This window comes from Harpegnathos saltator, unplaced genomic scaffold (genome assembly GCF_003227715.2).
Source record: "Harpegnathos saltator strain DR-91 unplaced genomic scaffold, Hsal_v8.6 scaffold219, whole genome shotgun sequence".
NCBI lineage: Eukaryota > Metazoa > Arthropoda > Insecta > Hymenoptera > Formicidae > Harpegnathos > Harpegnathos saltator.
Window position 1 is genome coordinate 4,936 of NW_020230005.1, and position 27,363 is coordinate 32,298.

The following is a 27,363-nucleotide window of genomic DNA, read 5'->3' on the forward strand; positions in this document are numbered from 1 at the left end:
CCCTGAGACCGGCTGCTAACTTCTATTTGTGACGTCTGCCGCGCCTTTGCGATTACCGATAAATTCAGTTTTCTTGATTGGTCGCGCGATTTCAAGTGGCCATATTATATGGCGAGAATACATGGCAATAAATGGGAATAATATATGGTAATACTATACGGCAACAATATATGGCAACAGTATATGGCAACAATATATGGCAACAATATGTGGCAACAGTATATGGCAATAATATAGGACAATAATTCATGGAATATATTTTTCGTTACAAGAGTCAATGCAAATTTGCGGCATACACAATGTAATAATAAAAGTAATAATAAAGTAATAATAAAAGTTCTTTCTGCGAGCTTTGAATCAGACACTCACCAATGATGATATTGATGATGTCCTGTTGCATCCAACCAGATCCACCAATGTCCGCCCATGTCCGCTGCCGCTCTCCATGTCGTGCAGCATTCATCTTGCAGCGCGTCCCAGGTTGATTGCTATACTTTCGCCACATTTTCACAACGCGGTCGATACTTGTATGAGAGCAGCGATATTTGCGTCAATTAACGAATGTTTTACGTCGACATCGGTGGAAAGTTTTTACGTGTTGCGAAACGGACTTTGTAAACTCGATCGGCGCAGAGCAAGAACTGTGTGAAAATTTATCGACTCGTCCAACGGATTTTTACGATGCTTTTCCGCGATCGCGACTGAAAAGTCGCGAAAATGCGGGAGTATCGATATCTACGAGAATATTCGCGAATGCATGCGAGGAAAAATTAGACAATCAGAAACCGGTCACTTCGAGGGAGCGTAAAGAGAGAGAGAGAGCAGGGCAAAGTTTTCATGCATGATAGTTCCGTCACGACGAAGCTTACGTTCGCGATACTTTGGCGAAATGAGAGTTTAAGCTTCCTTTGTTAGCAGCGTGGATAAAAACGCGTATATTGGTAACCGCGGTCGCGATATTCAAAGGCACGCGAGCGAGGGCACCTCAAGCTCGGCGTGCGTTGGCGCAATTTCTGCGCATATTATACGCTACTCGAGACAATAGGGATCGTGATGAATGGACAATATTGCCAAATAATTTTACAGCCTGTTTTGGAAATAAAAGAAAAGTAGCCAACAGTATCGACATTTATACGTATGAATATATTTTACGGACAATTGAATATTGTCAAATAATTGTTAAATAATTCTGCGGCCCGCTTGAAAAATGAAAATAAAGCAGCTGATAACGGTATCGCGTTTGTAGACATGAATATCTCTTATTCAAATGAACATCAAAAGAGAATCATTCGCTATTTTAAATCTCGTATGTAATGCAGGCTATCGACCAAGTAATCCTCTGATTGTTTCGAGCAATGTATTTTATTCAACGTCACAAACACACACATGCAAAATCTATTTGCAATTCGCATTGACTCGAACGATATTTTATCTCCTATAGTCCCACATCCGTCATGCGGAATTTTGTTTATCTTTTCATTTTGCATTTACTCACCAAAACGACTTGCAGTCAGAGCCGGCCACGTTCCGCTTCAACTCTGTAACAAAAATTCACATTCGCTTATCAGATTTGACCAACGAGTGCGGGCGAGTAAAAGAGTAGTTTACCCTCTGCGATCGTAATTCAAGTCGAAATTATATCCCAGCTCTAGATCGCCAGGGGTCAAACAGAGAACTATAGTAAACTTGTAAACTTACCTTCAAGCCGACTCTGCTTGGCCAGAACCGGATCCTCCGGTACGGCATCCGCATCTGCCGGATTGTTGTTGCTTTCCGCAATAACTGAAACAGAAAAATAATTTTCCCGGTTGATAACCTGCGGTAGAGAGAAATTATCTTTGATCGGGACAAATCGAAGATACGGAAATATTTTGATATGGAATTTTTATCTTTATATTTTGGTTCCAACATTGAAAATTTAAATGGGACTTGAAGCTTTCAAGAGAGCTGATGAGGAACAAGTTACAAAAGCAAAGATCGTAAAGGGTTGAACACAGATGTGTAGGAAACTTGTAAACTTTACCTTCCGGCCGACCCTGGTCTGTCTGAACCGGATCTTCCGGTGCAGCATCCGCGTCCGCCGGGCTTGCTTCCTGCAACGTCTGGAACAAAAATGTAGCGTTCTTGGTTGGTAAGCTGCGGTAGAGAAAGAATGTTTGGTCGAAATGAGTAGAGAATATTCGCTACGATTTTTTTTCTTCATTGACATTGAAAGTCTAAATAGAAGTTCTTGAAACGATTTTTTTTCTTCATTGACATTGAAAGTTTAAATAGAAGTTCTTGAAAGCGCTGACGAAAAAAAATGACAACAAGAAGCGGAGACAACAGTTGTGTGCTCTCGAAAATATTCTTTTACAAATGGACATTTAAATTCAGATTCCGTAACGAGAGTAAACAGACTTGAAAGAAGCGCTGACCGAAAACAATAAAGGTCGCAGTCTAAGGAGAAGGTATGACGTTAATATTCTACACAAAACCGGTATACTCATATAATTGGGTATTATTCAGAATGTTTGATTGAGAACATGATGAATTAGAGATCCACGTCCATGGACTGTTATCCGTCTCTGTCTGGATCAATATCTTTTGTATACAACAACGCAATAAATAGATAGACAGACAGAGATTGACGAGAGTAATTGCAAATTCATAAAGTGATGATTCCTAGTCGGATGATGACGGATCGTGAATGCTGAGCGCGAAATTTCGATTTCTTATTTCTGGAAAATTCGTCAAACGTCCGCTCTCGTTATCGGAGACCTCCCGCATAATAAATGATTCCACATACCTGGAAACGTGACGTATTGCTTCCCGGCGTCCTGCTTCCTGGCTGCAAAAATCCTTCGGATTTCACTCGCTCACGCTTCTAATGTCGATACTCGCGATTCGACCGTGCGGTTAATGAACGTGATGTCAACGCGATGTCGATTGAGTATCTCGAGGACCGACGAGATACATTTCTTTTAATTACACGAGACGGAAGTGACGAGCGTGTCGCGCACGGCTGCTATTGATGGAATGAGGTCGAATACACGAAGTGCGCGAGTATTATAATACGAAGAGCAAAAAGTGTCGTCGCTCGCGAGCCGATCAACACGATCGGCGCGATGTAAACATTGCGGGCCTCGGCGGCGGTTGAAGCAAGAGGGACTTGCCCTTGGGTGTCTCTTCTTTTCTCGAAGGTTCCGGAACGACGAGGGGAACTTTCCGACGAGGTCTTTCAACTGTACGCAACATTGATGCACTCTATTTATTGATTACTGACAATAAAGAAAATTACTCTGTCGAAGCACCGAACATTTGTTAGCTTTATGTTAATTAAAGAGGAATGTGTTAGATTAGAAAATGTGTTAACAACTAATTGTACAGAGTGTCAAAGTTGTTGTGATGCTGTTTTCGGGGAATAATTAAAGGTCATGGTAGCGTTAAAGAGTGGAATTTCATCCCATGCGAATTTTATCTCATTCTTATTAAATGTTAGTCCTGTATAAAATGTCGTATTTAAAAGTATTGTTTCGCATTCACGAGATTTGGTCATGAATTCTGTTTTGCGGGAATCTCAGATTGGATCGCGGGCCAATACTTTTCAATGCTATGGGGAATAGAACGTGAAAATCTTGTATGCCTCTGAATCCAAAAACAATCAGGAGAAGAAGTGAATACTTTTCAATACGAAAGTTCGCATTTGAAAATTATCGATTGCGATTGAATACAAGGAATGTTTGAAATGAATTGAATCCTTACTAATGCGAAGCATTCACCACTGCCATCTCGCATTTAGCGCGGTGAAATTTAATGGGAACTAATACTTTTTAGTCCCTTTCTTCGGGTCAGAAAGCAGAATTCAGACGTATTCAAAATGTCAATACTTTTTAATATGTTTCAGTTCGACATTTTATACAGGGAGATTATCCGCTGCGGACAATAACTCTTCTACTTTTCATCTAATATTCAATGATGATAAATAACATTTAATTAAATTGCATTCGTTTGGCTTTTATTATTTCGAAAATAAAGAAATATATACCAGGGTGGGATTTTACCCATGACAACATCAATGTGATTTTCTTCGATACTTTTTTTGAAAGCTCAAATATTTCGTCGACTCGCGGGATATTTATAATCGGAGTCTCGTCGCGTTAATTAACATATGCTCCTCCGAGCGGATCGAATGCTCACCGACGGCCACTGTCAGTGCCACGAGCGAATGTCCGGAGCGGACGGGATGCTGAATTGAGAAACAGGACGAAGGGAACGGGACGCGGGCAACGATACATCATGCGTCTCCAGACATGTCAAATTGTTTATTATAGAAGAGACTTTGATACGGTAACATGTATTCGAAGATTTAACATTTAATACGTACTTTTATTTTTTCTGCTCCTCTCCCCTCCCACCCATTCTTTTTAGACCATCGGGCATAGTCTGGCATAGAGATGGCAACTGTGGTTGCAGCACGGACATAAACCGCCTGAAAATGGATGTAGCACGGACTTCCACCACATGTAGATTTTACCACCGAGACCTGAAAGTGGATGTACCATCGTAGTTCCCCTCTCAAAATTGATGCAAATGGTGTCCTTTCCCAGTGCAGAAAGTCGATGTCACAGAACATGTCGTGTTAGCCGCTCTCAGGTTTCTTTCTGGTGCAACTGTGGTTATAGCACGGGCATAAACCGCCTGAAAATGCATGTAACACGGACTTTCACCACATGCAAATTTTACCACTGAGACCTGATAGTGGATGTACCATCGTAGTTCCCTTCACTAAATGGATGCAGATGGCGCCCTTTCCGGAAGTGCGGAAAGTCGGTGCAGAAAATTTCGTGTTGGCCATTCTCAGGTTTCTTTCTGATATTATCTCGTCGATGCCAGAGAGTGGCGTCGGAGCAGTGGCTTACACACCCAGAGCCATCTATTGAATTGAATTGAATTGACCTCGTCGATGTCATCGCTTTTCCTACGGGCCCCTTGGGGCTTCCTTGGCCACACGAAAATTTACCCAGGGCTGACAGTCTTCATATTATTTTGTCAGTCAAGACACTTCTACTGCCAGGATCTCTCGATACTTGTCCGAAGTTCGGGGAATCTCTGCTTCTAATTGGTGAATGTAGGTGAAAGTTTATATAAGTTATTCGACAATTTGATCATCGTGGCGCGAAATCGACAATCGAATAGATGACGAATAGATGAACGACGATAACTCGAAGTCGAAGCGCGAGACGGTCGATTCTTTCGCCACTACACCCGCGCTCCCCGCTCGCTCTCGCGCGCATGCAATCGATATCCTTATTCCTGTCAAATGGATAATCATGGCAGCGACGGCGATTGATACGATGTTGCAGAGCAATGGCTTTCAGGCGAAAAAGAAAGAGGATGTCGACAATAAGGACAATTTGTGGTACGTGCGCGAGTCATACGATATTAGCCGTGTATCAGAGTGCGTTGCAAGTCGGCTGTTTGTTTCGTACCATTCGTACTCTGTATGATTGACGCCGACTTCTTTCGCATGGGCATTTTGCGTGAGAAAAATTTCGCGTCCAATCGCTTTAACCGCCTCTTATCCCATGTTGTCGTATGCTTTGCAGGTCGTCTATTCTGGCGGAAGTGCAGAACAGCGGCAACAACAAGCTACCGTCGAATAAAAATGTCCTTGTACTAGGTAAACGCTCGATATTCTTCGCCCTAGAACCGATAGTCTATGCCGATATAGCTTGCATATTAAACACTCGTCGCTGCTTGATGCATGTGTCATCAACAGTGAAAAAGCGTCATGTCGCCATATATGTGCTACTTGGTCATTTGATATGAATCTATTTCTTTATCATTGTTCTTTCATATATCGTGGCATTTTGTTATGGCATACGGACAGGTTATATCAGTAAAATGTATTTTATCTGTGTATAAAGTCACACTGATATTTATATCTCTTATTACAAGTCATTTTAGTATGTAGTAGTCCAATCTAATGTAATTATAAAGATACTACTATCATAATAACAACATACTGTTACTATGATAATATGATCAGCTATTATCACAATATCATCATGCTAGTTAGTAATAATTGTTATATCTAAATACATGATAGTATAATTTTTAAGGTGACAATGAGAGTGGGAAGACAACACTTATAGCAAAATTGCAAGGTGTGGAAGATCCAAAGAAAGGATCTGGATTGGAGTTTGCCTATATTGATGTTAGAGATGATTATAGGGATGGTTTGTGCAAGATTAAGAAACTTTTCACTATCAATTGTTCTGGTATTTGAACAGATAGTATGGAATGTGGTTTATTACAGATCATACGAGGTTGTCAGTATGGGTTCTGGATGGAGACCCGGGTCATGCAAATCTTTTGAGATTTGCTCTGAACAAAGAGAGGTTTCCACATACACTTGTTATGTTAGTCGCTGCCATGACTACACCATGGGCTATTCTTGATCAGCTTCAATCATGGGCAGCATTATTAGGCGATCATATTGACAAATTACCTTTAGATAATGACACTAGGCAACGGTGCAGGCAGCTTAGTAAGTAGAATTGAACATGATAGATACATACTTCTCAGTAACTAACAAGACTGAAACTTTGATTATTTGAAATTGTGATAATTTGATGAAAAAGTCATTAATATATTTCATATATCTATTAGAATGTTACTATTGAAAATATTTTTTATCGCTTTGTTGTTGGACAGGTTGCTTTCATTCCTATCTTTTTAAATCTCGTGCATTTAGAAAACTAAAAATCATTCTGTATTTTATGCAATGTTACATGCAGTTTTGTTGCTTCAGATATTAAAAAATGGCAAGATTACACAGAACCAGGAGACGAACTTGATCCTGGAAGTCCTCTACGACGTACTAGTCGTAATCTAGATGACGATACCGCCGAGGGTTTACCTCTGCCGGAAGGAGTACTTATAACCAATCTGGGCCTAGACATCGTCGTGGTCATAACGAAAACCGATTACATGTCTACTCTCGAGAAGGAACAGGATTACAAGTGAGTAAAGGATTTACATTAAAAAAATTATTTATCTCCATTTAATTATTAATCTCCATTTTATTAATCTTTTTCACAATTTGACCTCCACTTTCTTTTCCAAACAGAGACGAACATTTTGACTTTATGCAGCAATGGATCAGGCGGTTTTGCTTGCAATATGGCGCTGGTCTCTTTTACACATCGGCGAAGGAGGATAAGAACTGTGATTTGCTTTATAAGTATCTTACGCATAGGATTTACTCTTTACCATTCAGGACACCAGCTTTGGTTGTTGAAAAGGATGCAGTACTTATGTAAGGGCGCCGTATTTTACAATCGACAAAAGATACTCATCTTTTTCTTCACATTATTACACCAACGCACATCGTTTGCAGACCCGCTGGTTGGGATAATATGAAGAAGATCAGCATTTTGCACGAAAACTTGCAGTCCATGAAGGCGAGTGATTATTATCGCGACGTCATCGCGCAACCAGCGACAAATCGAAAAGTATGCATACAATATATCGTACAAATATATTGCTTTATACCCGCAATAGATGCAGTGTCAACAGTGTCAACGGAAATGTTAGCTTTGTCCATTAATTACTGCTGTCGACGTAGTGTGTTGCCAGGGAAATGGAGATTCAGGCGGAGGAAGAGCAGGCCTTCCTCGCGAGGCAACAGGCTGCTCTGTCGGGCTTGAAGGATCCCACTCGTTCTCCGACCACTCGGAACCAGGCAAGCACCGGGCCGGTCATACAGGTTATACCATTTATATATGGAGCATGCTTTTCATGTTACGTGTGAATAATAGGGATGCGACGTTCCAAAGACAATAGCATTGCACAACTAATCTCTTCATCGCAGTCATAAGTACGAGTCCATTGATCTCATTGTACCATTTGCGAAATCCAAAACAACGGTTTTGTACTCTGATAATATCTGTTGTTCATTTTTTACACAGCTATTTCGTTTGACCATATAGACGGTCCATTCATCATTTGATGTTGAAAGTACTTTGTCCTTTGTGTATTACGAGCTTGCACTTTTTTTAGAAACGCCCATTCTCGCTTATGATGTATTCACGAGCCCGTTTAATGGAGCGCATTAACACAAAACGGCATCGTATTGTAATGTCCCGCTATATCCGATATCAAGCCACTCGTTTCATTTAATGTACAGCAATTTGATTTAATTTTTAAACAGAAAACGAGACGATATCAAAGTACATATATACACATATATATCGTAAATTTCTGGTAACCGCGTTGCGCAACGAGCACATCGTCTCGTTTAACAGTCCACGTAATGTAATTTCTACTCCACAGCAGTCATCCTCGTGTGGTTAATGCAGTTAACATTTGAAAGCATGTTCTAATCTATGTGGTATGATCTGTCCATTACACCATTCATTAAAGTCTCCTACAATAGCGGATAGGTATTAATGATCTTGCGAACAGGTGGCGTCACCGAACAAGAAGTTGGATCCCAAAGGCACTGGCGCCACGCCGTCTGGAGAGGGTGTCTTAGCTAATTTCTTTAATTCTCTTCTCTACAAGAAGAGCGGAGTTCCACCTGGCTCACCTGGCACGCCGGCTAGTGTAGGAGCGAGTCCCATAAAAATTGGTACGCGATACTCTTGTATACACTTATAAACGATATTCATTTCGCGATGAAACTATTAAGTAACAATTTTTTCTTCCGCTACAGACAGTACACCGGTGGACAAGGCCACAATGTGTAACGACGCAGTGGCGGAACTGGATCGTCTCACGCGGACCAAGAAGCTATCTCCACCCAATCTGAACTCATCGTCTGAATGTTAAAAGGTAGATCGCGACCCGTTGCTACGATAAAGGCGAGCAAAGACTCGTCGCCATCGGACCAGAATTCAAAATGCGAATGTGGAGCATGCTGTGAAACGGTAAGGCAGGTCGCGGAGGATTAAAAAATTTAGCCCTAATCAATGATAGTCTAACCTGATCAAACCGAATAAGCGAGGAAGATCCAAAATGAAGGGAAAAGGGAAAAAAAGAAAAATATATAAATACATATATATATATATATATATATATATATATATATATATATATATAGTCTGTCACCGTGCAACATACTCTGCAACAGCCTCGATTGTTGTGTTTGATTAAATATCATTAACGATGCAGAGAACAACTAGAAAGCTATTAAATTAATGTAATTAAATATTTAATATAATAATAAATCGAGATGCTTACGCACACATGTCCCAGCGCCTGGTCATAGTAAATTATTTAGCAATCGCCTGTGAGTGCCACGGGCCGAGTTTTTTTATCGTTATACCCACACATACACACACACATACACGCACGCACACACACACATACCCACGCGTATATACACATGAACACAAATGCACATTTTTATCTTCTTTTTTGAGAACTTTATTTTTTTTTTTTTCCACAAGGTAGGCTCCACGGCGAATCGCCACCGATATTCGGTCTAATCTTTTTACGAAGTGCCGTTAGCATTGCGAATATACGTGTCGTGCGAATGCGTGAGATAGCCTTTTATACGAAAATTGTGCATAAACTATTACACGAGAATCCTACATGGAAGACGGTAGCGTGGTCTTCGGATTTAGGGATAACTAATGGTACGAGAGAGACTGCAGCGAGAATAGATATTCATATCGCGCGTGTAAATTCGATACTTTATTCGTAGATTTCTAGCCGAATACGTTACTTGAGAAGGCAAATGAACATAGAAATCTGTAAATTCAATTATCATATAAATGTGGCTTTATGTATATGAGAATCGAATTCTCGAGGAAAATAAATAATTTTTCGTATATCTTTGGCGTATTTATATGCTTTTATCCCCGAACAACAGTCCATCGTATGTTTTACTGAACAATGGAGAGAGAGAATTTCGCGAGAGCGGCATTTATAGGGAGGGGACTTGATGCGACAAGTTTACAAAATTCGTTTATTGAATTATCGGGTAGCATACAGTAAAGGTAATATGTAATAATATAACTTTCGTTCTACGGGACAATAATTGTTGTCGCCTTGTTCATAGTATCATACGATATAATCTGCATCATACATGGAACGCGTTCACTCGAATAAAAAATTTAAAGAAAGGCAATAATGTGAAATCGATAGAAATATTATTAAAACAGGAATGATTTGCGAGTATGAATAATTTCGTTCAATGAATCAATCTTATTTTAATTTATTTATTTTAATGAATTTATTTAATGAATTTATTTCTCATATTTTTCATTTACGAGTTCTCATCTCGATATTGTCGTTATACATTTTGATACAAGCGATTTTTGAGTCTAAAGTAGTCGAAAGTTAATCGGACAGTATATGATTATTAAAATTAAACACGATTCCAAAAAATTATACAACTCAGATGGATTATATATATAATGTCAACCCTTATTCATACTCGGAAGTTATATATGTATATATATGCATATATATGTATATGTATATATACACGCACACACATTTACACACACACACACACACACATACACACACACACACACACACACACATATATATATATATATATATATATATATATATACATTAACGAAAGCATTATTACATGAAATATATACAACAAATGTGTAAAATTTATGTAGAGAGAGAAAAATTGGAATATCTTTACTACTTTATATAATCTGCATATAATAACAATAGAGTATATAACCGAATCGGTAGCGGTGTTACCGAAAACATTTTTTTGCCGACTACGCGATAACAAGTAACATCGTATTAATTAGCAGGTCCTAGTATCTAGCAAACAATATTTTCTTTCAACACTATAAAAGATAAAACTACACACAAATGCGATATTCACTTATTGGATTTTAATAATTATGAGAATTATTCTAGATAAATATGCATGTAGAGAGGGATGTTTACGTATATTAATATATATATATGGAAGAACTTCTTAATGTCTAACATGAATGACGCGATATAAATTTTTTCACTCCTTAATTACGCGAAAAGACAACGGTGCGCTCTTGTGAAAGATAAATAAAATCTTCGCAGGAGATTTAGATTTAAGTACGTTGTATTCGCGCGTTACGGTTGCATCATGCTTCAACAACGTGACGTATAATTTATCGTGTCAAACGTCTCTCTCTCTCTCTCTCTCTCTCTCTCTCTCTCGCTATTTTGTTATAAATGCAAATATTAAATAATCATTGTGCGCACTTCGCGTTTGACGTAGCTAATCGCCATTCACTCTATCAGTTTTTCAGCCATCGTACATTTTTACGGACCATTGCAGCTCGAAGATTATCGATTCCATGATTAATATTTATAAATATTTTTTATATCTTTAACGCTTATAAGGCGCTTTGCGCAAATCGACTCGTCAGAATGTCGTTGTTAGAAATAAATGTGATACAAAGAAACCACGGCTTTCCCTTTCCTCTCGTAATCACGAAATGTATCGTGGTGGGTTTAATTCGCCCTCTCATAATTACCGACGAAAAAATTCAGCGTGCGCAACCGCGACTCGGCGATCTTTTATTTTTAGTAGAGCAGAATGCGCTTGTCGACCGCTTTGCGACATATCGGACACTCCGACATCCGGTCGCCACACATTTGGCAGGTACCGTGTCCGCACAGGAAGATCATGTTTTTCAGACGATCCAAGCAAACCGGACACATAGTCTGCAACAATAAAAAGAATCAAGCTCAACGATCATTCCTCGTGGTACGTTTCTGTCAGACCATCGACCGTCACGTGCGAAGCATTTTCCGATCTTTTGTATTATACTCTCGACTCATCGACTAACTCGAAGTCGATTTTAATGAAAATTTAACTTGAGATTACGGTTTTCGGTGATTTTTTTTAATATTTAATATTGAATATCTTGAGAGTCGATTTTCTAATTAAATTTCCTATTAATAATTGGAGGATAAGAGGATTATGTTACAACTTTCTTAAAGATTGCGATAGATTTTATAAAACTTAATTTGCAATATCGAAGGACCGATAATAATAATGATCGTAAGTATTATATAAGATAATATAAAAGATATTAATTCCGAGATAATAAAAATCTAAATATCTCATTTTTGAACAGTGATAAAACCTGAAAATGGTTACTCTGTACTTTTCTTTCGAAGCCGGCAATGTATATATACAGATTAAAACAAGGTGACAGTTAAAGTTGAAACGTACACGGTAGGAAGGTACAAAATTCAACCAAGCCAAGGAAACGTATCCCGGTTCTTTCCAGCAACAAGACGTAATTATATGGCGCGTGGCGCGGACTTCTTTCGGCGCAAACGAAATTATTCGTTTCATTAAAGCGTCGCATAACGAAGCGAGACGCAAAAGAGACACGTACCTGCTCCTTGATGTCCTGCAATTGCTGCTGCAGTTTTTGTATGTCGCTGTGGGAAGTATCTCGGCTGCCGTTGTTCATTAGAAGAGCTTCCCCGACTACGTTGTTCGACGGTACCGGCTCTTCCTCGGGGTCCGCCTTCACATCGTCGGATATCGTCCCTGCGAGAGAACGTTACAGTCGGTTTAAAAGAAGGCACTCGGCCATTCTCTTCGCTTTCTCACGTTACAAATTAAACGTAGGATAGAAAACGGTCGTGATGCGCGACTAAATGTCAACTGTGAGGCCGATGCGATTAATTGATCGCGTTACATTTTATATAATTAATTATTATATAATAATACCGAAATTGATAGCTCGACCCGCGTAAAATCCAGCTGCCAACGATGATACAAAATACAAAATAACGATGAATAATGCAGGATAATACAAGAGATCGTGTAAACGTCGAGGTGGTGATTGCGCTGACGACCTGCTTGAGCTATCAATGAATCGCGAAGTGACGATTGTACCTGAAGCGTTGCATCCTTTCACGTAAGTAACATCGCCTCCACCGCCGCAGCACACCGACAGTGGAACCATATGCTGTATCTGGGCCCGACACTGCACGCATTTCTTCATCAGGGCCGCGCAGCTCTCGCAGGCGCACATGTGTCCACACGGACGGAACAACACGCCTGCCTTGCGATCGGAACACACCACGCATTCTTCGATCTGAGAACAAACGCTCGTTATTGCGCGAGGACGCGAACAGAATGCGTCTAGAGTTACCGGACCTATCGCGTGTGTCATCCTCTGGGAATGCGTTTCAGGAAACGCGATCAGTCTCCGTGTATGCGGAGAATCGCTCGTCCACGTGTCGCGACGGCACGGCATCAGATCGAGACGAGAAAGCTGCATTTTACTTATCTTGCATCGCGAGACAGAAATTATATAGGAATTGCCGTGTGAAAAATTCGTGGAATTAAAGTAAGGAACAAAACACGAGAAGGCGTATTATCTTCGACGCGCGAAGATAAAACAGATTCTCTCCTCGTGAGCGAGCACTTGACGTTACCGCCGAGATTATCGTGAAAAGTATCCGCAGGGACTCGGAAGCTCGCTGTTAAAACGCAAAGTATAGGTGTTAAACGGCTGCTGAAGGAGTAAGTTTTCAGGGCGACTATGATGTGTGTTCGCTCGCGTGTACAATGACACAATGGCGGAAGACAACGGTGTCAGTTTCATACCTTCACACGTGAAAGGACGTTTTCTCGGCAGATGAGGCATTTTTTCACTCTCGGAGCACATGCGTTGCAACAAGCCATGTGTCCGCAGGGGCCGAACAGCATCTCCCGTTTGCCGTCCGAGCACACGAGACACTCGTCGATTGCCGCTGACGGTACGGCGGCCTCGATGTCGTGTCTGAAAAAGGGTTTTGCATTCTACAAAGAGAAAGAGCGAAGGGACAAATATCTACGTGGAAAATATAGATTCGCGTAACACGGAATTCTTCGGCAAACGATAACCCCGTTGAATTTTATCAAAAAAGTTACATACAGAAATTGATATACACGAAATTACGTAACGCTGGCGATCAGATCGTTATGATAAGCGAGTCTTGAAGAAACGTGTTAAACAAGTATCTGACGATACTTGATACTTTGATAGAATCGGTCTGGCTTATGGAGATTAAAGAGCGAAGGGTCGAGAAGAGCACACACGGTTCTTATTCTCTCTCTCTCTCTCTTCCCCTCCTTAATCTCTCGGATACTAACGACTCCTTATCCTTGTGGCAGGTGGTGAGAGTCTTGCAGAGGTTCGGGTCCGGACAGAGATCCAAGGGCGTCTGACCCTTTTTATTCTTCAGCTCGAGATCGGCGCCGTGGGCCGCCAGGAAGCAGGCGATGAAGGAGCTGCTCTTCTTGTCCTGGCCTTGGGTGCCCAGGCCCATCAGCAACCGCCCGACATCCTGCACATCCTGCAGCTGCCGCAGCTGCGACAATGTATGGTGACGCAAGGCCTCGTGCAAAGGTGTGTCCCCATCCTTATCGGCGACATTCAGATTCGCGCCTTCGCGAACCAACAACTGTTGACCGAGCGAATCGCATCGTCGAGCGATTAGTAATCGTCGACTCTCGCGGTTAGAGAAGACAGTTCCACCCGCGAACAGTCTTCCCCTTGTTCTTACTTGTTCATGAAGACCAACGCACCCGAACGATCTGCGTATGCTGTCGCTCGACCGCGAGATGCAGCGCGGTCTGCAGGTTGACATTCTGCAAGTCCAGGTCGGCCTTCCCGGCACGTGCCAGCTGCTCGGCGACCTCCACGTGATTATTCAGCGCTGCCAGATGAAGGGCGGTGTAGCCGTCGTCCTTCTTCTCGTCGACGATCCAAGGCCGCGGCAATTTCGACAACAGCACCCGCATCGCGCTGAAACGTCAGGGAAAAGATTTATTGCGACTGCGTCTCGTCGCGGGGAACAATCGCATTTGCGCTCGCGCTCGCGCCCGCGAGAGAGTCCCAATTATCTCGCGACAAACCGCTCTTTTATTAATCTCCGTGTTCCTTTCGAAAATTACATGCTTGCACGTCCGCGAAATGTTGCGTGCAAAACAAAGGTAAAGAGAGGATAGACAACACGGGAAAAAGACGGACACGTGTCCTGTATCCTCGCGCGACGTATTTTACATCGCATTTTGTGTGCGACCGCTTTATTGTTGTGCGCCGCGTGTCTCACCGTTTTCCTCTATTTTTCTGCCGCTCCTCGCATTTTCATTTATTACTTTTGGCTAATTATACTTTGACGCGCCGTCCCGCTGTACATTTACATTCGTTACGCGGCACTTTATTCCCCGGGGTGCGAGGCGCGACATCCCCGCGCGCTTTTGTTCGGCTTTTACGCTGCGGAAAAGCGTGATCTCGCGCGTATCTCTCCGCCGGACGAGTGCCGCTTCCGTGTACCAGCAGCGTATTTCTGACTATATCTCCGCGGCAAGGACCCCATGGTGAGGCGGCGAGAGACGGGGACAGCTGTTCGTAGACGGGGCCTCCTCTCCGGAGGGGACCTCTTCGAGGCGGTAGCCCGCTGCTGAGGCATGACGGACACGCATGTGTTTCGTCACATGCGCCTGCATGTGTCTCGAGACGTCTCGCACGGCTTAGGAGGAGGCCCCGTCTCTCTCGTCTTCGTCCCTCCCCTCCCCCCCCCCACCCACCCACCGATCCCCGTTCAATTCTTCGCGAGAAGCGCCTCGCCGATTACGCCATGAGACCTTCGCGGAATCCGAATTATCATCAAGAGGGCACAAACCGACTCGACGCGACGATTTAGCACAGGCAAACGAGAAAAACGTGGAGAACGTAAGGAGATAACGCGCGAGGTACTGCGTACTCTCAATTGAGAGAGAGAGAGAGAGAGAGAGAGAGACGCAGTAAATCCAATTCAATCGGGAGGTTTGCTGAGAGCGCTGGGCTCGGCGAGAGTGATAATCTCCTTGTCCCGGAGGCGGGTAATAATCCGTAAAGAATCACTGTTTGCACAGCAAACGTAATGACGTATATGTGCGCAACGTCGCACGGGAGTAACGATGTTTGCGTTAAATTCGCGACCCCGTTAGGCGTCCCGAGCCTCGTTTCCGCGACGGCCGGGGGCCGGGGAGATCATCAAATTTTTACGACGCGTGAGCGGCGTCGTTTTTCATTAGAGCGGTCCAAGGAACACGCGTTTTGCATCCAAGCGTGCGGAGAAGCCGAGCCGGGGCCGCAGTCGCGGCGACGGCGACGGCGGCAGAAGCAGTGACTCGCCCAGGTCGAGTCTCCCCTTCCTCTTTCTCTTTCTCGTCATGAATATGCAAATGGTCGCGAATGTTACCGTTACCGTGTTAATAACTATAAATCGATTACTTCGCCAATTATGTCGGGGACTCGCGCTCGGCATCGACGCCGTGCGATTTTATTGCGTCATTAAGCGGCCCCGCAATTCCGCTCTCGTCCCACCGTCGTTCTCGTTTTTCCCCGTCCCCTTAACCCTTCCCACCGTTGGTTACTTACTTTCCGCAGCTTGCCGAAATAATTACCATCGAAACGTTCAGAATAATGTAATGATTAAAACCATTCCCCCTCCCCTCCCCTCTTTCTCTCTTTCTCCCCGAATCGTCGCGGCACACTGTCGAGAATAATTGAAAAAGGATAAATATTCTATTCCAAATAATACAGATATATCGCGCAGATTAATCGAAAACTGCAATTATGCATCGCAAGTGAGCTCGGTCATCTGAGTCCAATTAATACAAGAGAGAAACATATATTATGCAAGAGCGAGTACCCGTAGAAATTTCTTAGGATTTTCCCAGATACAGTTTAGATTCCAATTAGAATACCCAAATTTGTCCCAAAATAGGTTATCTCATCACGATACCAATTAGAAATCCCATTCTTGTCCCAAAAATGCGTTTTCTATCTAGAATCGGAACAGAAATAACGTATAAATTCCAACCTTTTTTTATTAATGCAATAGGGATAATACAAATGTCTTTTTTGTCTTAAATTGTTCCGTATTCGGACATAATATAATATTTTCGTTTTATACAATGTATAGAATATATTTTTATATTTGAAGATAATTTGATTAATTCGTACATGTGTAAATTAGATGAGTTTGTCGGATATTTATATATATTCTTTATTTCTTTTAGCTTGAAAGCCTTCTATTAATATTTTTTCATAATTATTTCTCTCGCAAACAATTTGAGTTATTTTAAAAACCGAATTGATATATATGCATATACGATATATAATATATATATATATATATGTATATTAATATATATATATATATGTATCATATTATTAATTCGGTTATGTATATGCATTATTGTTGTATATATAAGAGATAATTATTATATATTAATATTTACAATAAAAAATATATACGGTTTTAAATATTCATTTATTTTATAAAAACTTCTCACAAAATATTGCTTCAAGTATTTATGCTTTAAATATTTATATTTTACAAGTATATGTGTGTATGCATATATATGTAAAGTGTAAATATTTAAGATATTGTACATCTCATTCTTATCATAAAATGTAAAATGAAAACCAGAAACATTTTTGGGAAAACATTGGGAGTGACCGACCAGAATCTGTTGTTTGTGTTTCCCATTTAGAATCGCATTTTTAAAACATTGCACTTCTAACTAGAATCAGTATAGATTTCCCAGTTAGAACCCAAACATATTTTGGGAAATCGGGTTAGAACCCAAATAGATTCTAAAACATTTTCTATATGGACAATTAACACGGCGTATTCTATTCTAGTAGCGTCGGCGCATAATGTATCCTAAATGTAAAATATCGCGCGGCCGGAAGTATTTTCTCGAGCAAAGAGTGTCGAAAGACGATTCTCTCGGAGGGCGACGGATAACCCTTGCGAACACCCCTTTCACCCGTCCGCCGACTGCAAATGACACATGTCGGGGAGCGCGATGTCATTTTTAACGGCAAAACCATATAATTCCTCTCCTCGTCGTTCCGATCCGTCGCCGTAATTCGCGGTCCATCGGCCGAGGTAGCTCGCGCGGTAGGATTGCGCGCGAGCGCATCCGCGTGGGAACGAGACGCTCGTGACATTGATTTAACGCCGCCGATAATTATCGCAATTACAACGACAGTCGCATGGCGGTGTAACAAATAGAAATAAGCACGAGCGGGCGAGCGAACGACGCCGGTTATTACGGCCTGTCAGTCTCCGGTTTAATTTCATTTCGGCGTCGCGAGCTCAAAGTCGGAATTCGTCATAATCACGACCTGCATAAATACCCAGGCAGCACTCGGCAGGCGTATCGCGGCGCATGTTATTACTCCGATTAATTTCCCGCTCGTCGACAAGGACTTTTGCCCGTCGCCGACGTCTCCGTTCGTTTATTGGCATCAATGAACCGTCGTTAGACGCTCACGACGCTGCTACTCAATATCGTTACGTCGTCTGCCGCGTTATTATTATTATTATTATTATTATTATTATTACTATTGTTATTATTATTATACAGCAGCTGATCGATCATTATGCGATCTCGAATCATGATTTATTATCGGTATCTCATCGTCTCGCGACAAATCACGTCATTCGGCGCCTGGGAGATTGCAGAGATCGCACGTTCTCGTGTGCGGTACGTCGATTCGCAACGAGAGATTTCCTTCGCGGAACGAATACAATGAATGCATAAGAAATCGCGGGCTCTCTTGAAGTCGGAGATATTTTTCCCATCATTTGCCGGTTTCTCCTGGGTGGTTGGTTGGTTACTCGGTGGTTGGTCGCGGAATTTTTTCTCGAAAAATTTTCTCGCGAGTAATTCGCAAGTTCCTTTGCATTTTAACGAGAAAATTGATCAAACGCGATTCCCTGTATCCTTCCTCGCTGCGACTCCGAGCAAGTTCCGCGAACGGTCGCTCGGTTGACGTGAGCGAACGAGCAGCCGCGAATCGAGCTCGCTCCGCATCGCACGCGCGAATCGCGCACGCATATATCGGGCATTTAGTGAGTCAGCGACGGCCGTGGCATCATCGCGAAGAGTCCAACCGAGAACCCGATGCAACCGCACGGTCCAACACGCGTGCCTCTGTTCTTCCGATGCGCAGCGCGAGAGCGTTCGTCGCCTCCTGCACTTCGCGGCAGTGTGAGTCAGTGAGATCACGCGGCGACACGCTAAATATAATTGACACGAGCGTGTGCAACAACGACGAAAACGACGATGTCGTCGACGATGACGACGACGACGACAACGATGTGCGTCCGTACGACAAAGGGGACACCGAGAGCCGAAGAGGAGGAAGAGGAGGAGGAAGAGGAGGCTGTTGCTGCTACTTCTTCTTCTCGTCACCGTCGTTCTCGTCGTCGTCGTCGTCGTCGTCGTCGTCGTCGTCGTCGTCGTCGTCGCGGTCGAATCGTCGGCGATCGATACTCGTCGTGATCTTCATATCGATCGCGACGGAGGATCGGACGTTTCGTCTCGTCTCGTCGTGGGAGCGGACGCGTGCGAGATCGTTCCCGCGGAATCGCGTTCCGTTCGTTCCCGCTCGCGTCGACCCGCTAAATATAGCGAGCGCGGACTCGCGATTATTTCGGTGTTCGCCGCGGCGCGCAGCTGCGATTCGTCGCGAGTGTGATATCGAGAGGATTTCGAGGCCGAACAGAAAGAAAGAGAACGAGAGCGGGAGAGGGAGAGAAAGAGAGAGAGAGAGAGAGAGAGAGAATGAGAGGATGATCTCGAGCGAACGAGCCGGCGACGGCGGTGGCGGCGACCACGGTGAGTCGAGCCGCGGCGGAAATAATTCCGCCCAGTCTGTCATTGTCGAAACGGGAGATTGTTCGCGAGCGATTTCCAAGAGGAAAGGGAGGTTTAGGCGGAATTATCGATGAATTAATCGCCCACGAGAATGCGTATCATTGATCAAGCGGGCTCTAGCGATGCTTATCAAGGATCGGTAGGAGAATCGGGATGAGGGAATCGGAGCGCGACGTGACGTGAGAGAGATGCATGTAAAAATACGATGGGGGGAGGGGGAGATAGAACTGAAATCGCGATGCAAAGTGCACGTAGGTGTCCATACGCGACGCGAACGTCAGGGGTTCATAGACGTATAATTATATATACACACCTCGAATTGAATTTCACATCTCACATCGTCGCTGTGATCGTGCGCTGTTGCGAAATGTCGGAAGAAAAATCGAGATATCCTTCTGGATAAAAGTAACAAGAGAAGCGTGTCCTGTGCTATGCACGAGACCAACTACGCGACCATTACGCCACATATACTTCGAGACATCGCAGGCACACGCGGCGCACCTCTCTTCGCTAATTGCACCTCACGACCTCGCGGCGAGATTAACGAGTCCCTCGCGAAAACGCGTTCATTCCGGAGCCCGAGAAAAATCGGAAGCTGCGATCTTTCTCTCCGTAGGCGGCGGCGCCGAGTCTCCTCAAGGCATTCACTGACGGATTACTGAGAAACCACGAAGGCCACCGCAGTCCCTAAAACATTTATCCGCCGCAACCTCGCGGAATTCCGGCGGAATTCCATTTATCTTCCCTTTCGTTTGCCCGCCGGCGCGGTCTGCTCCCAAGTATTCGGATTTCCTATCAGTCATTCGCGCCATCCGATTCGATCAAACTCCGTGCAATAAATAAAGCTCCAATTTTCGCGCCGCGCCTTCCCGCCCGTCAATCGCGCGCGTGGGCGCGCGAGATAAATTAGCTTTTAATATTCGGTGACAGAAAATCCTTTTCTCTTGTTTGCTAAAAAAGTATAAATAAATAAAATTTTTCGCTGTGTGTGTGATCTCTTTTACTAGTTTTCTCCGCAAACTGCAAAGTCAGTACATTACGGCATACTCTTATTGCTCGTGTTCGGTGCATTAAATGTGTTAGACACGCACACGTGATTTGATGAAATTTTGGTATTTGCGCTAGATTAATTACCAACTTCACTTATATAATATCACGCAAATTTTGTGCGAACTGCCATCAAATTCGCCTCCGCATTCGACGGAGACCATCGTCACGCAATCATACAAATTTTCAGGGACATCGTGTATTGGTTTTCTATCTCTCTTGTCTTCTCTCTCTCTCTCTCTCTCTCTCTCTCTCTCTCTCTCTCTCTCTCTCTCTTTCTCTCTCTGTATTTAAATTCAACGAAATCGGTCGATTCGGCGAACCAGGAAGGAACGCACGGCCGGTTCGAATCGACGATGTCCGTTCGTGGGTGACGAGCGGGCGCCGTAGGGGGAGGAAGAGGATGGATGCGCTCTAATATGCAGAAACCATGAAGAACGCCGGCCACTACCATGACGCAATTTCCGGGTGTCTCTATCGGAGTTGGCGCACCCAGGAAAACGACCGGTGCCCCCCTGGTAGCTATTGACTGTTCTCTCTCTCTCTCTCTCTCTCTCTCTCTCTCTCTCTCTCTCTCTCTCTCTCTCTCTCTCTCTCTCTATTTCTCTCTCTCTCTCTCTCTCTCTCTCTCTCTCTCTCTCTCTCTCTCTCTCTCTCTCTCTCTCTCTCTTTCTCTCGATCCGTTTCGTTTTCCTCCACTCGTTCTATTTTGCTTCCTTCATTTTTTCGTTCATTTTTCTTTCTTTTTTTTTTATACGGCGAGATTAGACCCGCAGAAAAGTTTCGGGAGAAAAATCGAAATCCCGCGCGCGAGGAGACGCGAGAACCTTCCTTTCCTCATCGCCGTCGTCCTGCCGCGCAACTTCATCGGCGAAGTGTCCGACGAAAATTGGAATTTGCCGTGAGTACCGAATACCGGAAGTTAGATCCGGATTAAGCGAAGAACTTCTCAAAGTGTCCTTCTAATTTCGCTTCTCCTTTCCGAAGGGCTTCGCCTCTTTTGCCCGGGCTCTCGCGTCGCCGAGGTTGCACCGTGACGTTATTTTTCCGGTGAGAGCATCTACGACTTTTTGAACGAAATGTCTCGAAATACGTGTTCCCGTAAATACGCGAGAAACGAGAAACGAGAGAAAATATCTGTCTGAGAAAGAGAAAGTAGAGAGCGAGAAAGAGAGAAAGAGAGGGAGAAAAAGAAAGGGAGGAAGGGGAGAAGACAGGAAAGGAGGAGCCGGCAGCTAGAGCCGGGAATTTACGCGTCCTATTTGCGTGTTTATCCACACGACTTATCCCTTAAATGTGAGTCGCAGATATGCAACAGTTTATAATTTCGCTCGCATCTTTCGCGTCCCCGGCGTCGCTACACTTACCGTGAAAAATGTATAATTTTGTGCATTTGCAATAAACGAATTCCCGAGTAAACGGCAGCGCATCAGAAATTGCTCTCGACGTTTCTTCTCGACGTTTTTTATCACGTCGACTGAAAATTATATCCTATTAAAAAATATTGCTCATACGTATATCTTGAATCAAACCTCGGCTCGTAACCAGATGGCGGCTCCGTCAAGAACGAATCCTGCACCGAACTCAACGCTAGACCGGAGAATACGTTAAAATATCAATCATACAAATATTATTCTTCAATTTCGAATTCAATAAAACTCGCGAGATTTTTTCTCTCCTTATATTTATGTATCCGGAAAAGCTTATTCTGAAAGGGTTAAGGGTCAACGGGAAATCTCGTAGCCGTCGCCGAGACGAAAATTGAAATTCCCGGAGGGTAGTATCTCCGAAAGGATTAGTCGGCAACGAAACTAGAGGATTGGGACAGACGGAAGGATAGGGGTTTTGGAACACTAAGAGAGAGAGAGGAAGAGAGAGAGAGAGAGAGAGAGAGAGAGAGAGGGAGGAAGAGGGAAAGAGAGAAGGAGAGAAGCAGGTAGGTAATCGAACCGAAACTAAATCACAACTATCAACTAATTCTATCCGCGGAGTTTCGACGTCGCGGAGGTGGAACGACGTCCCAATTCGACGGCAGGATGGACGGCATCGCAAAGATATCAAGCGGAATCGGGGAAACGCGAAAAAAGACGTCGGGAAGAGCGGGATAACGGAGATCATAATTCAACATAACAGTGACAACATTAACGTCGAAAATTGCTCATCTCTTTCGCTTCTGCGTTTATATAAAACGCAGAGCAACGATCGCACGTACAAAGCTTGAGAGGTAAAACAAGGAAAAGGAATTACGGGATGGAAGAAAAGTGGCACCGGTGGAAAAGTAAAGGGAGTAGAAGGAGGAAAGTAAGAAAGAAAGAAATACGGAAAGTAAGGAGGGAAGGAGGAAAGGGAGAAAGGAAGAAAGAAAGGAGGAAAATTCTTCGATCGCTCGACGACGAAGTCGCGTAATTTATGCGTTCAATACCCAACCGAGAGAAAGAGAAAGAAGAGTAGGAGAGAGAGAGAGAGAGAGAAGTCGAGCGCGGCTGCGAAAACGCCAGCGCGGTCTTTCAGAAAAAAATATATTAATTCTGAGCTCCCTTAAAAGTTATTGCAAAAGGCGTAAGGAGAAAGGAGAACGGCGGCGACGGCGGCGCGGGCGGCAGGGTAGGTCGGCGGCAGGCGGAACTTTTCCGCGGCGATGGAAATGACTTCGGCATAAAATATGACGCGATGGCACAGCCAGACGAGTCGCAGGTGCGCCACCATGGGGTAGGTCATCCGTGATCGCTGCATTCGTCGGCTATTTTAATTCGGGCGAAGGGAGAAGAGGCAACGCGGCGCGGCAAGTTCGTTCTGCACTCACGGCGCAGGATCGCAGGATTTAGGGAGCGTCCTTTCTCTCCCCTTTCTCTCTCTTTTTCTCTCGGCCCGTAGCTATCAAAATATTGAAGATTAAATTTACTACAATATAAATTTCACGCCGCGAAACATCGCGTTTTATGAGAGGACGTGAAGAAAGGCGCTCGTTCGCTCTCGCCCGTCCACACGCAACCGAAGGTTTAACTGTGCGTCGAAAAAACCTGATAAAACTATCGGATCGGATACTCATGACACACATGCTCTTGGCAGTGTTGTATATATTTTATTGAATATATATAATACACGAAGATCGAATGTGATCGGGACTAAAAATTCGGGAAAAAAAATATATTTCATAGAGATATTTAGAACTGAAATCTCGAGATATTTAGCTCGTATTTAGTAGTAATTATTTATTTATTTAGTAGTAACATTGCTCTTTAATGTATTACTCCAACATTTTTTTCCAAGACATTTCGATGATTGCTCGTATTTTTCAAACACCTGCAACGGCCTTCTCTCCAAATTCGTCTGCACCTCTATCGTGATTGCATCGTATACGATACGCTATATCGATTATGGCAACTATTACGGTTACTACCACCATCACCATCATCACCAGCATCACCACCACCCCATCCACCCTTCTGTCCAGGGTTCGTACATTGTGGTTATTAACGAGAACGTTGTTTACCCTACCGCGAATATTATTAGTACTATCGTTATTAGCGTCGGTCGTTACGTAGCATAAATTAATACGTTACCGCCATTATCTTTATTTGCTTCATAATCACGTTTGAAATTAATCTTTACACGAATCTCGTATTTCGTATCAAAAATACATGCAACTACGCTCTATGATTGCGCAAAATAAGCGGTAACGCTTACATCACTTTTCTCTGCTCTCACAAAATTGTAAAATTTTTCGCAGTCGCAAAGAGAGTGCTTCGAAAAAGCGGCAAAAGAGCTAGACATTTCCATTAGCTGCAGCCACATTTAAATGGTGTTTCCGGTCGGATAAACGCCAATTGGCAACGGGTAAATCTCTTTAACCGCAATTTCAAAAATAAATCCAGCTGTAAAAACGTTCATAAGAGAGATGGCCGATTTACGTTAAAATTGTCGAAACGATTTCGTCTTGAATTCAACGCACGCTTTGACAGCCGATAGCCAGCGGCTGTTTCTCTCCCAGCAGAAAAATATGTATTTTTGCCTTTTGCCCGAAATGAGAGCGAAAAGTTTTCGATCGAAAGTGAGAGAGAGAGAGAGAGAGAGAGAGAGAGAGAGAGAGAATAAGAGAAAGAAAAAAGGAATGAAAATGATTCCGGCGCGAAGCACGACGGACGGTGACGTCAGCGACGTCGCGTTTTTCTTGAATGAGTTCCGTCTCGTTTATTTTGCTTATTCGATTCCTCCGACGAAAACACGTCTATCTGTCTTTAGCCAACCGGCCGTAGGTGCGGAGGAAGAGATATTTTCGCTTTGAAGCATATCCCGTCTGCTGGATGCTGTTTACGTCTCACTCTCTCACGTCTGTCCTCCCGCAAGTTTGCGAAGATCCATCGAAAGATATGTCCCGACTCGATCAGACGATTACGAACGAGCCTGTCGTCGTTCCAAACGTGACAGTTTCATCGTTTTGTTTTCCACCGAAACGGCAAAACGGACGTTTACGTGGTCTCGCTCGCAGCGTGAAGCAATCAGCCACTTTGATAATTAGAATAGTTAATAATTGTGAATTACTTCGCTTTGTCGTCATTGTTACTGAGACGATTCGACGGTCGATGATTTCTTCTCGCCGCGCATCTCCCGCAAGCAGAACAGAATTTTCCGGACGATCTCGCCGCCACTAGAGACTTACGTCATTGAGCAGTTATACGACCTGGGAGAGCATCCAAGTCTTCGTCCTGTCCCCTATCGTTTCGCAATAATTCTCCCGCGCGCGGCACACGATGTGGCAGAATCGCGCGGCCCGCATTCTTCCCGCAAATTTATAACGTCTTCTCCTCCGCGGCTACGAGCGCGCGATCTCGCGCGCTGATGCGGCAGGGACTATTTTGACGATGCGGTATGCATAACTGTAGGAAATCGACTCGTTATAGAGTTCCGTTTAGTCGTTTGAACGTGATTAACAAGTAATTTTTCTCATTTTGCGGCCGTCCCTTTAGCGGCGAGGTATTAAAACTAGGATCTGGCCGCGAGCGAGGCGAAGAGAAAATGCGCGCGATAGCGCGAATAGACACAGCGAAGTTCCCGAGCGATATCGGGATTAACGCGCCCTTAATTAATACGCCCATTAACGCTCGCATCGTCGCCTTAAATTCGTAGTTCGCGGAAGTTTTACTGCATCGTTAAATCGCCGCCTCGGATGCTCGTGCCAAGTTTCAAAGCGATGTCTCCATCCTGCCGACGGAAGACCGAGGGAATGGATGAGAGGATGCGATCGAGCTCTTAATGGCCGTAATAATCCGGTGTTTTGAATCGGTCTTGTCATTAGTTCGAACGACTCTTCCGATTTCTCGCGCTTTGGCGAAGCTTCAGAGCTACGTAGAAAAGGGAGTGATAAACGAAAAAGGAAACAAGGCGGAGAGCCTTGTCGCGAACTTTATCGCGGATGTCGATAAATTTCGGCGCATTTTAATCGCAGTCGCTTAGCGAATTATTCACCGGCCGTGGAGCTTTCCGCGCATTCGCGTTAAATTGCACAGTGTGTGTGTGTGTCCGATTTTATTTACGATATTTTATTATGATGCTTCATATTACGCTTTAGCCGGTAATTGAAGTCGGACGCCGTGTCTCTCTCCGGTAAACATTCTCGAATCCGCGCGCGCTGGTACGAACGATCATCGGGCGAAACCTGGCGCACCCTCCTCCAGAAAGGGAAAACGCGAGAACATCGCGTAAAAGCGTTTATTTTTATCTGACGATATCGAATTTTGCAGCGCGATGGACACTCGAGAGTTTATCCGTGCAAGCGCGTGTTTTTTGCTCGTGTACGTGCAACTTTGCGCTGGCCGCGCGTCGCGAATGCGTGAATGCGTTATTTCGTCGAGTCGATCAATTCGTCGCCCATTAACTCTTTCGTTTTCGGCTCGGAAGTCGTGTCGCTGTCGCGAATTAAAAAATCACACTCCCGAGAGATTACTCCCGTATAATGTACTTTTAAAATGGATTGGCAAGATTATTTTACCTTCGCAAGAAGTAACGACGGACGCGAAGTTTTTCGTGCAGCCTCCTGTGAAAGATAAAGAATTAAGAGCACGATGCATTTTACGAGGACGAACGAGGCGGTGTTGTTACGTTACGCAAAAGTTGCCGAAATATTTTTCTCTCGATTGGAAATAGACCGGAGAGGTTAGAAAATATGATCATAACAAGGGCGTTGTAAGGGGAGCATAACGGAGGATGTCCACCCTCGGCCCGTAACCGGTGACAAAGCGGAGCCGCGGTATCGAGAGACATCCTCGAGATAGCTCACCCTGTTTTCAGCACGCCGAACTTTTGGACCTTGCGCTTCGCGCGACCCCTCTTGTCACCCGCCGGCCTCCCCCGCGCTGCCGCGAGACAAACAGCATTAACTCCTCTCTCGCGGCGTCCTCGAATAAAGTTGCACAGATTTGTCACAAGACAAAAACCGGCACGTTCCGCCTCCGTGACCGGGGCAGGGTGGCAAAAGGGCGGAGGAGTGTGGGACGGTGGTGGCTTTCTAGATTTCTTCCTCCGGTTTCCTAGACGCCTGAAAAGTGGCTTCCTTCGGGCCCTTTATGTTTTCCTCCCGCGCGTTTCGCCAACTTCCCGCCGCAGCTTCCGCTTTTTCGTGTACACGATGT

The 27,363-nt window shown here is 43.9% G+C and overlaps 2 protein-coding genes and 1 long non-coding RNA gene across 4 annotated transcripts in view; 2 read left to right on the plus strand and 1 right to left on the minus strand.

Annotated features, from left to right (window-relative positions):
• Nucleotides 1-5,227: 5,227 nt before the first annotated feature.
• On the plus strand, nt 5,228-9,037 carry Dlic (dynein light intermediate chain). Of its 2 annotated transcripts, none has more exons than XM_011153386.3 (10): nt 5,228-5,401; nt 5,589-5,662; nt 6,105-6,221; nt 6,302-6,532; nt 6,797-7,007; nt 7,115-7,303; nt 7,385-7,499; nt 7,613-7,753; nt 8,452-8,617; nt 8,702-9,037. In XM_011153386.3, exons 1-10 carry the CDS (start codon nt 5,313-5,315, stop codon nt 8,815-8,817), a joined length of 1,449 nt encoding a protein of 482 aa, XP_011151688.1. In that variant the 5' UTR covers nt 5,228-5,312; the 3' UTR covers nt 8,818-9,037. The 2 variants fall into 2 exon arrangements, with proteins under 2 accessions (XP_011151688.1, XP_011151689.1); XM_011153387.3 differs by having other exon boundaries at nt 7,613-7,729.
• A 2,036-nt stretch (nt 9,038-11,073) lies between these two features.
• The window catches only part of mib1 (E3 ubiquitin-protein ligase mind bomb 1), a 408,643-nt gene continuing 392,353 nt past the window's right edge, over nt 11,074-27,363 (minus strand). The window contains exons 11-16 of the mRNA XM_011153388.2: nt 14,549-14,768; nt 14,114-14,424; nt 13,586-13,760; nt 12,869-13,070; nt 12,360-12,517; nt 11,074-11,676 (exon numbers count right to left, since the gene is read on the minus strand). Of these exons, the coding sequence (XP_011151690.1) occupies nt 11,536-11,676; nt 12,360-12,517; nt 12,869-13,070; nt 13,586-13,760; nt 14,114-14,424; nt 14,549-14,768 (1,207 nt within the window). The 3' untranslated portion in view covers nt 11,074-11,535. The remainder of the gene's footprint in view (nt 11,677-12,359; nt 12,518-12,868; nt 13,071-13,585; nt 13,761-14,113; nt 14,425-14,548; nt 14,769-27,363) is intronic.
• LOC112588446 (uncharacterized) lies at nt 19,276-21,866 on the plus strand. Its single transcript, XR_003112856.1, has 3 exons — nt 19,276-19,826; nt 21,061-21,252; nt 21,503-21,866. It is a non-coding gene; the product is annotated as an uncharacterized LOC112588446 (long non-coding RNA).